Consider the following 13,050-nt stretch of genomic DNA (forward strand, 5'->3'; position numbering starts at 1 on the left):
TGTTGAGATTTTTTCATGCATAAATCGAATTAGATGTACGTGACTTTAATTAAAAATTAATACATATTTAACATTTTTCATTTCTATAAGTGAAATCGTCATATATATGGATTAGTTTGTGTTTAGGGTTACTTTTTCATATAGCACGCGTGTGATATGAAAAGAATTATTATAAAATATATAAATCACTTTGAGATTTTAAAAATGTTTATTGTAATGTGTTATTGTTTGCATATGGAGTTGAGAGAGTCAAGACTACGAGTTGAATATTTTATTATTCTTTTTCGAAGGATTTTGTTTTTTCTTTTTTTATTCATTCAAATTTTGGTTATTAGGTCGATAGTGCATTTACAAAAAGTACTATGACATTCAAATAAGTGTTTATTATTCGATGTGCAATGATGACGTACATTTACTTTTGTCTAGTGTGTTTATTTATATAATTCATAATGAACTATATTATCAATGAGTCGTATTTAATGTGTATAATCATAAAAATACAATTACCTTATTTATTCTATATTCCTTTTTCCCTTTTTAAGGTTTTTACTTTAGCCAATTAAATGGTTTCTAATACCGAGTGTTACCGGATCTTCCGGTCTCGACCAATACATAATCACTCATCATTAATGATACTTTATCTATAGTTGTTAGAAAAAATATATCAAAATATGTGTTTATTCACATTAATCAATATGATCGTTTATTTTGTTATGAGACATATATTAAGTTTTAGTTAAATTAACAACTACAAGAAAACTTTAATTAATTAAATTTGGTGAATTTTTTTTTATATTTACAGTTACAAATAATAGAAATCAAGATAATTAACTTAATAAAAAAGTTAAGTCTTCCAACATGATTATGATGTCGAAAAATATTTGAGAGAAGTGATTCATCATTAACAAAGTGTACCCATGACCACCTCCACAATCTACACTAGTCATGGAAATGAGAGGGAAAATGTAACTTTCAAAAGCCAGCCAAAACTTTGTATTGTTTTAGGAAAACGGAAAGACAAATTTGCATCACATTTTCAATCAAAAACACTATTGTGGAAAGGTGAGTTGTATCACCTATACCACCTTTCACATCTAATCAACAAAATTTATCCTAAAATACAAAAAAAAAAATATAAAATACTATATCTTAGACAATTTATTCAAATTATTCATATTTGTATTTTAAAAAAATCAAAAAAATATCGATCCTCTTTAATCTTTATAAACCATTATTGATTCTGATAGAGAATATCTTACTGTTATAGTGTATAGTCAAAAGATAGTTCGATTATAAGTAGTGTATAATCAAAAGATAGTTCGATGTCTAGGTTAGTGTTCAATCTGTGATAGTTGAATGTAATATGTATTTTTGTTTAAATTAGTGTGTGTTTATTTATAAGATTGTGATTAATCATTCATGTCGAACTCAATCGGTAAAGTGTTAAATTAACCTTTAAATTTTAAATGAAATTTTATATTATAATTAAGTTATTTATTTTATATTAAATAATGTTTATAAAAAATATATCTAAAAAATATTCAATCAATAATCTTGATATTTATTTTGGATTATGTTAGGATGTGACGAAGAAGATGATGAATGGTGTCACAATTGTAGATGTGATTTAGTATTAAATATTTAGTTGGATAGGTAGAGATATAGGTGTAGTGAGATTTGTATATATCCGAAACCATGGAAATAGGTAAATCAAGGGGTTCATGAGCTTCACCACCAAATATCCAATTATCAATTCATACATACCACTACACTCACTCACCACTTCACTCTCTCTCTCTCTGTTCCAAATTCCAAGACAATTCACGAATATTTAAAACATAAAAAGAAAAAGAGAAAAAAGTGGAATATTTTCAAAATATAAAGATAAAGATTGAAAAATATTGCATCAAATGGTGCTTCAAAATCTCCGCTTAAACCTTCGTCACATTTTCTGCATTCCTCTAACCGTTTCCGTTGTTCTCTCCTCCGCCGTTCCATTTCCTCCAACCGCCGCCACCGCACCATTCTCTCACCACCGCAGTCTCGCCGCCTCCGCATCGCCGATGAATCCGTCGCCGCACTCTCACTCTCCGCCTCCTCCTGTGGCGAAGAAGGTGGAGCACGCGATGGAGATGTTCGGCGACGTCAGAATCGACAACTACTACTGGCTCCGAGACGATTCCCGCACCGATCCCGAGGTGCTGTCTTACCTCGGCCAGGAGAATGCCTACACCGATTCCGTCATGTCTGGTGCGAATCGTCTTTTTCTTATCCTCTTTCGCTTTCGCAGTTTTCTCTCTCTCTATTTCTGCTTTCGATTTATATTTTTCTTTTGAAAATACAATCCGTTTAAGCATGTAAGTGTAGCTCACTCTAAGCATGACTGTCAAGTGTAGATTTACTGAAGAAAGTCTTGGTTACAGTAGCTAAAAGGCATCGTTGGTTTAGTTTCAGTAATTGATTGCACGGACTTGTCTTCTCGGTTATGAATTTATGAAGTTTGGTTCTCGAGAACGGAATTGTAACACTGTATTTGGTGCGGTGACCGACGAGGCAAAATTGAAATAATTTGGATTTTCTCTCTCTCAGTTTTGTATTTCATCTGGAATAGTATAAAGCAACAGACCAACTTGTGACCTATGATTATTCTACAAACAACGAAAATTCCAAGCGAGTAATTAATTCAACTAATATAATTTGCTCGGAGTTGTAATTTATAATTCAACTGTGCTCAAGATAAGACGCCTCCTGAACAGTAGATCATAATGGCTATAGAAACTATGTCACCATCAGATGCATCCATGCTTTGTAAAGTTTATTGTCGAGCTGGAGGTTGTTGATGGGTTGGCTCCGGTGTAACTTGAGGAGTGCTATCAAGACACTGGTATTAATAAAAAAATATTGAAAAAAAAAACTAAAAAATTATGACAATCATTAAATAAAATTATCCACAAAATTTTGTGATTTTTAATAAGTTTTGACTCATAGTATAGTGCATTCAAAAGATTATATTGCAAAGTGTTACTAGAATTTCAGTGTTCTGTTCGCTTCCTCTGCAATATTTGGAAATGATTAATTGATAAACTGAACAAATATAAAGGGGTAAAAGGCTCCATCTAGGACTGCGGGGTGCGGCTTAGGAATTCCTTTGCTGTATCTACCCTCTTCTTTGCTACAGACACTCACTTTTGAAGGAAATTTCTTAAGATTAGCAGAGAAAGTTATCCTCATTTTCTTTAAATTTCTAGGAACTAAGGAATTTGAAGATAAGCTTTTTGCTGAGATAAGAGGAAGGATTAAGGAGGATGATATGTCTGCACCTTTACGCAAAGGGTCTTATTACTATTATGAGAGAACTTTGGAAGGGAAGGAGTATGTTCAACATTGTAGGCGCCTTATATCTGATAGCCAAAAGGTTCCATCTGTGCATGACATCATGCCCACTGGACCTGAAGCTCCTCAGGAGCACGTTATTTTGGATGAGAATGTCAAAGCACAACATCACCAATACTACAGTATTGGTACCTTTAAGGTTAGATCATAGTATTATGCCATTCTTTTTTTCACTTTCTTCTGTCTTGTTACCCGACTTCGAACTGCTTTTATTTTATCTCAAGCTACATTTATTTTCAGGTTAGCCCAAATAATAAGTTGGTAGCTTATGCAGAAGATACCAAAGGAGATGAAATATATACTGTGCATGTCATTGATGTTGAGACTCAAGCTACTATTGGAGAGCCTCTTGTTGGTGTAACCGGATACCTTGAATGGGCTGGTAATGATGCTTTAGTTTATGTCACAATGGATGAAATTCTCAGACCTGACAAGGTGGGCCATACTCCTCTGGACTCAGTATTGTTGACCCATTCAGTTCTAATAATATTTCGTTTTTTAACAATAGCAGGAGCAGCAACCAAAACCTTTTTCCTTTTAGACAGGGCCAGTTAAATATATCAAACAATACCATTGTTCTTTCTGAAATCACTTCTTCAACAAAATCATTTAATTCAAGATCTTACCAACTCTTACAACTGGAGCCTCTATTTCCATATTAACTTCAACTCAGCTAAATTTTCGCATGTCCAACTCCGAACCCATTTGATGGACATTGTAAATCCCAATCTGATTAGGAGTGAAACTAGCCAAATTTAATTTGAAGTTTAGTCTGATAAATGCTGAAAACAGGAAAATGAAATTTGTGATTTACTGTGTGATGCTGTGGTTCAATGTGGCAGTGATACTGAATGTTTTCTGCTTAATTCTTAGCCAGATGCTAAGTTCTGATTGATTAGGGCTCAGTTTGTGCTTATTAAGGGAAAATTGTTTTCTTTTTTAATTTAAAAATAATAGTTATAGTAATTAGGTATGTTTATCAAAAAGAGCTAAAAACTCAAAGTCTGGAGGAAAGAGTATATCACAATTTTCTTTTTCCAAATATGAAACAAGCAGGTCCAAGCGTTGCTCCAATATGGTATTTGGATATATTTACAATGTTTATTTTTTGCCATAAAAAAACTCCTTTTTGGTGGTCGCATTTTCTAAATTCATTACACTTGTTGTCTACTTTCTACGCTAACATCTTAAGTAATACAGGCATGGCTTCATGTGCTTGGAACAGAACAATCAAAGGATACTCTTCTTTATGTGGAAAAGGATGACATGTTTTCTCTTGATCTTGAAGCTTCTGAAAGCGAAAAATATTTGTTTGTTGCATCAGAGAGCAAAAATACAAGGTTCAATTTTTATATGGATGTTTCTAAGCCTGAAGAGGGTCTTAAAGTTTTGACTCCACGTGTTGAGGGTATTGACACAACTGTGAGCCATCGTGGAGATCATTTTTTTATTAAGAGGAGAAGTGATCAGTTTTTCAATTCGGAGGTTATAGCTTGTGCTGTCAATAACACCTCCTCAACTATAGTTCTTATTCCTCACAAGGAAAGGTAAAAAAATTATGTATCATTGGTCCATTGTTTTGTTCATTCTTGCCATAACCTTGATAAATTATATAAGACTTATCTTATGAATTCGTGTGGGCCACTGGGTGGTGCATTCATCGATGTAAAATACAGCATTAAATAAGAGTAAACAGCTTTCTGAAGAATGCGGTCACTTATTTACTAAAAAATGATGAATTGTTCTTACACGAGATATACTATTCTCCTTTTAAAAGCCATGTATTAGTTTGTGGTAGTTAAGCCTGCATTCTAATAGAAGATATATTTTGTATGATACTTTGTAAGTAACCGTTTGCGGTTTATGTAACTTTCTTTTTTTTTTCTCTCTGGTTGTTGTCTCTTCATTACTATTCAATAATTCAAAAACTGTTTTGGGCTGTTACCTTTCTAATTAAACTTTGGTGAGCTGTTCCTTGGCTGGTATTATATTCCATTGCAGTTTATAGTGAACTAATTTTCTGCCACATTATATTTATATATGATCCTTATCATCTCTCAACATCCAAAGTGATTAGCATGAATAAATGTAAACAATAGAAATTCTTGGAGCTTGTGTCTTTCTCTTTCACCAAAACTTACATTGAATTTTTTTTAGTGTTAAAATTCAGGAGATACAACTTTTTAGTGATCATCTAGTAGCATATGAGAGAGAAAATGGTCTACAAAAAATAATCGTTTATCACCTTCCTCCAGTTGGTGAACCACTAAGAAGCCTTGAAAGTGGCCAAGCAGTTAGTTTTGTTGATCCTGTATATTCAGTGGATTCTTCAGATTCAGAGTTTTCATCAAGTATTTTAAGGTTTTCATATAGCTCATTGAGGACTCCTTTCTCTGTATATGATTATGATATGAAGACAGGCATTTCTGTTTTGAAGAAGATTAACTCGGTAAGTTAAAGGGGTCCCAAATTTTTCAATTTTGCATCTGGTCTTTCTTCTGTCTTAATAGTTTGTCATGTAGATATATTTTTTTGTATGCAAGTCTTCTTTTTCTTTGGGGTGGTTTAATTATTCTGCATGGTCCTATTTTACTCAGGTTCTAGGAGGTTTTGATTCAGCACGGTATGTCACTGAAAGGCAATGGGCACCTGCTTTGGATGGAACTTTGATTCCCATTTCGATTGTTTACCGTAAAGATGTTGTGAAGCTTGATGGATCAGATCCATTACTACTTTATGGATATGGATCCTATGAGGTAAAAGCATATAACTTTACATAGATTGAGTTGCATATAACAATACCATTTTTGAATTATATGCTTTGATTTTGTACGGGATAATGGATAAAAGTTACTAGCTGCTGTTTTCCATCAGTCTTTAATGCTTGCCACTTGAAAGTAAAAGGATGCTGTACTTTTTTAAAAATATAATTGAACATTTGTACCTTTTTCTGCTGCTAAGCACTTACATTTTTGTCTAATCAGAAATAAGATCTAGTGGTATCTTTGTCTTGTATCATTTTATGAGTGCAAGATTCTTTTACGTAGAACATCCTTATTTATGTCCCCTTTTTATTGATTGTTTCAGAAATAGGTTTCTGTTCCATTGTGTCATTATTGATTCAACGTGTAAAGATAGTTATTTGTTTACTTCAATGTTTGCTCTTGTATATATGGGTTGCGGACACTATTAGTTAGCCTGTTAGTTTCTTTGGTTACAGATTTTTTCCATTTAAGAATCTGATTTTTGCACCTTTGAACATGTCTCCTTCCGTTTCATCTAGAATCCATAATTTAGTGACCTCAAATTGTCAACAGATATGCATAGATCCCAGTTTCAAATCAGCAAGGCTTTCATTGTTAGATCGGGGTTTTGTATATGCCATAGCTCATGTACGTGGAGGTGGGGAAATGGGGAGGCAGTGGTACGAGAACGGGAAGCTGTTGAAGAAAAATAACACTTTCACTGATTTTATTGCATGTGCTGAATATTTGATTGAAAAAAAATTCGGTTCTAAGGAAAAACTGTGCATTGAAGGAAGAAGTGCTGGTGGTTTGCTAATCGGTGCAGTTCTTAATATGAGACCTGATTTATTCAGGGCTGCTGTTGCTGGAGTACCTTTTGTGGATGTTGTGACAACAATGCTTGATCCAACCATTCCTCTTACTACTTCAGAATGGGAGGTAATTTTTTCCCTTGTTCTACCATTCCATATGGATATTAGAAGATATTTTGAATACTGTTTAATTGGGTTCTGGAAGAGGATTTGTAGGAGTCAAGATAGTTGGTTGAATTAATGTATTCTTGCTTAATTGATGATAATATGTCAGCTGGACTTGTTTCCTTGCTAAAATGGATGAATTTGTCTGGTCAATATAGAAACCACTTCTACACATTTTGTTTCTCATGGTATACACTCTAATCGTATTCAACCTTGTTGTGCACCCTATCATTTTCCTTGTTTTTCGTGGCTTTAACTGGGCCTTCCTTTCAATTTTGTTGCACAAATACTGTTTTCCTAATTTGATTAATACATGGTCGTGTGGTGCCCGGGGTGCCCCTCTATGTTTTATCTTTTTACTGTCTCCTTAAGCCAGTGAAATTGTTTTAGCATTCTTTTTCATCTTATTTTTCGTAAAATGTATCAGATCATAAATATGGAGTTATGTTTTTAATTGTCATACCATCATTTGTCGTTTAAACTGATGTAATAAGGGGCATTATCCTTCCATCAAAATTCTTCGACATTTTTGTAATTGTACGGGTCTTTGTTTCATATGTGCTATAAATTTTTTGAATATCATTATTCAAGCTAGTCCAGAGTGTCTATGATATGATTTCTCCTGTTTTTCTTTTTTCACAAATGAGATTGTTTCCTTTTGTTACCGCAGGAATGGGGTGATCCTAGAAAGGAGGAATTCTACTTTTACATGAAATCATATTCCCCCGTTGATAACGTGAGAACCTTATGGCTGTGTTGATTGATGCCTTGTATTCTTTCATTGGCTATCATTATTTTTCAGTCCGAGCATAATTTTTATTTTTCTCTTGTATTAAATGAATTTTATGAATAAGTTTTTTCTAAGTCTCCCATTTTACGCAGGTGAAGGCACAAAACTATCCACACATTCTTGTTACAGCTGGATTAAATGGTAAGCATATCTGATTCATGCCACTGAACTGTTTCTGTTTTGAATTTTAATGCTTAAGCCAGATCATTATTTCTGTTTTGTGATTACTGATAATTAGCTGGAAAAATATCCTTTGCTTTTACGCGTGACATGTGCTTCTATCTGCTTGTGCATGCTGTAGACCCACGGGTTCTGTATTCTGAACCTGCGAAGTTTGTTGCAAAACTGAGGGATGTGAAGACTGATGATAGCATCCTGTTGTTTAAATGCGAGCTTGGTGCTGGACATTTTTCTAAGTCGGGAAGGTAATCTCAGATTTCTTGTCTTTTTCTACCGGTACTTTTAAAGTTAAGAATTTTTTTGAGTAAATAATAAAATAATAAAGTATCATTGATATTAAACAATATCAAGTCACGTTTCTTAAAAGAAAGGAAATCAAATGCACTTGCTAAACCTTTTGAAGAAGTTAGACAAGAATTTATAATAATATTAAAGTATTTTAGTTTTAATTTAAAAAAATTTGATTCATTTTACCTTTTTATTGTTTTATAAATTGTTATTAAAATGTTTATCCTAACTGAAACAATACGGAGATATCTGTTTCATTTAAATTAAATGCACCGTAATCTTAACATACTAAAATTATACTTTTTCTCAGAGTATAATTTTAATATGAACAAGAGTGTAATTGGGGTCTGGACCTCGTGCTACCTATTCTGTTTTGATGTCAGATGTCATGGTCATTAATGTTTTTCTTTTACTTTTTGGAATGATAAAAAATTATAATCTTGCTCACATTTTGAAACATTAAAAAGAAAAAAATGGTTTCTGAAATGTAATGAGACAACTGTAGATTTTATTTATTTTGCTTGTTGATGTGTTCCGTGTGGATGTAGATTTGAGAAGCTCCAGGAAGATGCCTTCACTTATGCATTCATCATGAAGACTCTAAACATGATTTAGTCTTTAGCTGCATCAGGTGCGTACATTAATACATGGGCTTGAGTGAGATCAACTGAGTAAGTAAATACCATCATTCTTCTGAGTCAGAAGAGCTTACAATGTCAGACTTTTAGTCCGTCTTAATTAGGAATGATGCATTTGTGCGTAGTTGGATGTAATATAACATGCAGTTCAACGATTGGAATTCTATTATTTTCAATTTCTATGGAAAAAAACTTAACTAAAAATTAAAACCTTGAGATAGCTTAATACATCAACCCTATTAGCACTTGTTGTTGGTATGTGATGTATTAAGCTTGAGATAGCAAATTAAGAGGTCGCTAAAAAAAACAAGGTCTTCATCTAATATAGAAAAGCATTTATATTTTAATTTGTTTAAAAATTGATGTTTTTTATTTCTATTCTTAGAAAGTTTAACAAAAGGCCTTTTATGACTCTTCTATGTACATCTGCTGAATTGTAGAACATGATTTGGTAAGTAAATTTAATTAACTAAATTTGATGGACCTTACTTTAGATTAATGCAAAACAATTTTTGTCAATGATTATGAAAGAACCTCTTGTGTTGTATTTATGAACCAGATCCAAAGTTTTTTCCCAGCTTTTAGAATGTAGAACATCAACAGGTTTAAATAAACTTACAAGAAAAATAAAAGATCAAACCAATCAAAATAGATGTGTCACTAGTAGAACTATTTTACTAGAAAACTTCTAAATCTAATTGAAACAAGTTTAGATTTTATGTTGGGTTTTTAGTGTTATCACTTTATTGTGTCTTCAAAAATATATTTTAAAATATTAAAGTCAGGAAATTTTAAAGACAAGTAGAAGGACAACACTAAACATAAGAGAGAATCCAAATTTAATTGAAACATATAATATAAGTTTGATTTGTTTTATAACTTTTTTTATAAATATATATTGATTAAGTTCATTTTTTCAATCGGTTAATAATAAGAACATGTTATAAGGTACCTAAAATTCATTGCTCATTGCTTTTAAGGTTTTGGATTATGGGTTCAATATCTTAGGTGTATTTAACTCATGTCTCATCATTGAATCTACCTGTGAATCCTTCTCAAAATATCCTATAAGCATGAAGGAAAAAATTATTAAGAATCCAATCATCACTAAATTATATTGAGAAAATTATGATCATTATCAAATAATAGTGGTGAAATTAGAAATCCTAATTTAAAAATAAATAAAGAGAAGACAAAATGTCACTGAAGCTAACATCTTTAAATAAGGTAGAAATGAAAGCAAACTTAGTCATAAATTCAAACTATTTGATAAAGTGGGAAAATGAAACAAAATAATTCAATCACACCAAAAGGATGGGTCCTGAACTTTGCGCAAATCTAGAAAAGTTCAATCTTTCGTCATTTGATGTTAGTAGAATTCATAGATACCTATTTAAGATCCATCACTAACTACCTTCTAATGTTTTAGGATGACCAAAAAGGTTTAAATTGATTAAAATATTATATTGAACAAGTCTAGTATATTAGTCTGTTAATGTTAAATTTAACTTTTAAAACTAGACTTGTAGAATCGTTGTTCATTGTATAGGTAATCAATTTAGGATGTAAAAAATGAATGAAGGAATGAAGAGGAATATTTTGAGTAGTTTCACAGTTTTATAGCAGATAGCTTTTAGAATCCTAACATTTTATGAATATGATTAGAATTCCAAAGTCAGAAGCTTTGTATCTATTAGTTCTTGAAGAGACACCTGACCAAGCTTGAAGTCTCCCATTTTCCATTTCTTTGCCTCACTAATTATTTGTTATCTTTGTTTTCTTTCTCACTTTTTTGTTAGTCAATTCAATTTGACAAGCTTGAGGTGATGGATGTTGGCTATCCTCTATCGATGAATGAGTAGGCATATTCTGTTTTTTTTATCAAACACTCATCAAATCCCATCAAATATTAATAATATAAGACATTTTTTACTTTAAAATACAAAATAATTTAGGATAAATTGATAAAAAAAATTAAATATATTTTATTAGGTAAAGATTATACATATAAAAGTTTTCTTGTTTATTTATAGGAAAAAATTGTCTTGTTCATTTAAAATATGAGTTTAAAATTAATCTCACATAGAAGCTATATTATAAGTTTTATAAGATAGAATAAAGAATTTCAGAATGCCCTATTATCATCTTCCCACTAGTTATAATAATAAATCATGTGAAACTGTTTGATTAAGGTGATAAAGCAATAAAAAATATTTGTTTTTATTTGATCACTTATCTATATTATTTAGTCAAAATTTCATCGAACTTATGATACTAAAGAAATGTGTGATTGAACAAGTTGGATGACACCATAAAACCAACTCATACACTATTTAGTAAAAAATGGAGTCACCTTTTTGAGTGAAGGAGTCAAAGTTTGATAGAGATAAAAAAGAATAAACAAGCACACACAGGTCCAGAAGGATGATGAAGTAAAATTTGAAATTGGAAGATGCAAAAAATATAAGAAAAAGATAATTATTTTTGTCAAAGTTTTTGACATGTTCCCTACCTGCAGCTAATCTGTCTGTTGCAGAGAACATTTTGACAGATGATTCTGTGAGCAACCAACAGTGTGAATGAATGAATGAGTGGATGAGAATGGGAAGACCCTCTTATTAGGAGGCACTCTTTTGGACTATAATGTTAGCTTTTAAGAATTTTGGGACCCTTTTTCTTAAAAGTCTTAAACTTAAAGTCTACAAAATCCAAATTTGAGTTCAACCACAATCATCCCACATGGATGCCGCAATCACCGCAATCATCAGTTTTCAATCACTGCATTTTCATAATTCACTCTTCTCTTCTAAGAGACCACACCACTTTCTTCTTTCTTTCCATTTCTTTTATAATTTCTCATTACACACTTAATAACATAATCCAATCTTCTCATTATGCAGCCATTACCTACAACTCAATGCCATTTTTACTTCTCATTTTCTTATGTTAAATACCATCCTCTACTGTAACCATTATCAAGTTTTTTTTTCAAAATTTAATTTAGGATTAAAATAGGTTGGAGATCCCACGTCGACCAGAGATAAAAACATTTTATAGTATATAAGTGAATACAAACTTTATTTTATAACTTATAAGATTGAATTAGACTTAAAATACATTTTTTAATATAATATCAGAACCATTTAAAGAGGTGTGTTGGAAATTACATATTCATTCAGTTAGTTTTAAAGTATATGAGTCTCACCATAATTAACCATCACTTCCTCATTTTGATCCACACTAACCTTAGTCAACTTTTTTCATGGTTGGAGTTGGTTTGAGTAAGAAAATTGTTAACTTATGCATAAGAAAGTGGGTGGTGGTTAGTGGAACAATGAATAATATTTTTTTTAGTTATTCTTGTTTCTCATATTTTTGTTACAAATGTTTTTCAAACTGCTTCATCCATTATGATTATGCAATAAATTAATAACATATTTTTATATACTTTAATTTCAAAGAAAATTTTGTTACAAAATTAGTTGTAAATCACCAACATTAAAGTAACAACTACCTAATTAACCTATGTAGTAACTCAATTTCTATGTTTGCAATTTACATATACTAATTTAGTAATTTAGGTCAAGCCTAATTTTTTTTTCTTAAATTATTACTTATTTAGGTAACATAGACATCCTTACGGTCTCAAATTCCATATTATACTCTAAGTACACCTAAACTCAAAGTTAAATTAATTAATTTATATCTTAGGTAGAAACTCAAGAATTCTTTAGAAGACATCAATATTAATTTTAATCTTTCAACACTCTTGGTTTTCAAATATCTTATAGGATCCGATAGATAGTGTGTATGCGATAAACCCTATAAATTATGATTATAATACATTTTAAATATTCTAATATCTTCTTAAAAAAAAAAGTAAATTTTAAATTCAATTCCATCTTACAAAACTACCATTTTATAAAGAGATTTGAAAAAAAAAATTAAAAAAATGACAAAACTATATATAGAAAATAGTGTATGGTTCTTTACAATTAGTAGAATTAGTAGAATTAGTAGAATGAAAGAATAATCTTTCA

General features: G+C 31.2%; 1 protein-coding gene across 1 annotated transcript; it reads left to right on the forward strand.

Annotated features, from left to right (window-relative positions):
* Positions 1-1,661: 1,661 nt before the first annotated feature.
* Positions 1,662-9,220, forward strand: LOC137830383 (uncharacterized). The gene is made up of 11 exons (XM_068637676.1): positions 1,662-2,250; positions 3,249-3,532; positions 3,634-3,828; positions 4,594-4,940; positions 5,551-5,842; positions 5,991-6,149; positions 6,711-7,076; positions 7,785-7,850; positions 7,997-8,045; positions 8,206-8,329; positions 8,921-9,220. Exons 1-11 carry the CDS (start codon positions 1,911-1,913, stop codon positions 8,985-8,987), a joined length of 2,289 nt encoding a protein of 762 aa, XP_068493777.1. The 5' UTR covers positions 1,662-1,910; the 3' UTR covers positions 8,988-9,220.
* Positions 9,221-13,050: the final 3,830 nt, after the last annotated feature.

Source organism: Phaseolus vulgaris, chromosome 7 (genome assembly GCF_000499845.2).
Source record: "Phaseolus vulgaris cultivar G19833 chromosome 7, P. vulgaris v2.0, whole genome shotgun sequence".
NCBI lineage: Eukaryota > Viridiplantae > Streptophyta > Magnoliopsida > Fabales > Fabaceae > Phaseolus > Phaseolus vulgaris.

Excerpts from the sequence above, each read along its gene's own strand:
- LOC137830383 (XM_068637676.1), top strand. The coding sequence starts at position 1,911 with ATGGTGCTTCAAAATCTCCGCTTAAACCTTCGTCACATTTTCTGCATT. Across the intron at positions 5,843-5,990 it reads TTTTGAAGAAGATTAACTCG|GTTCTAGGAGGTTTTGATTC; the intron begins GTAAGTTAAAGG and ends TATTTTACTCAG. Across the intron at positions 8,330-8,920 it reads CATTTTTCTAAGTCGGGAAG|ATTTGAGAAGCTCCAGGAAG; the intron begins GTAATCTCAGAT and ends GTGTGGATGTAG.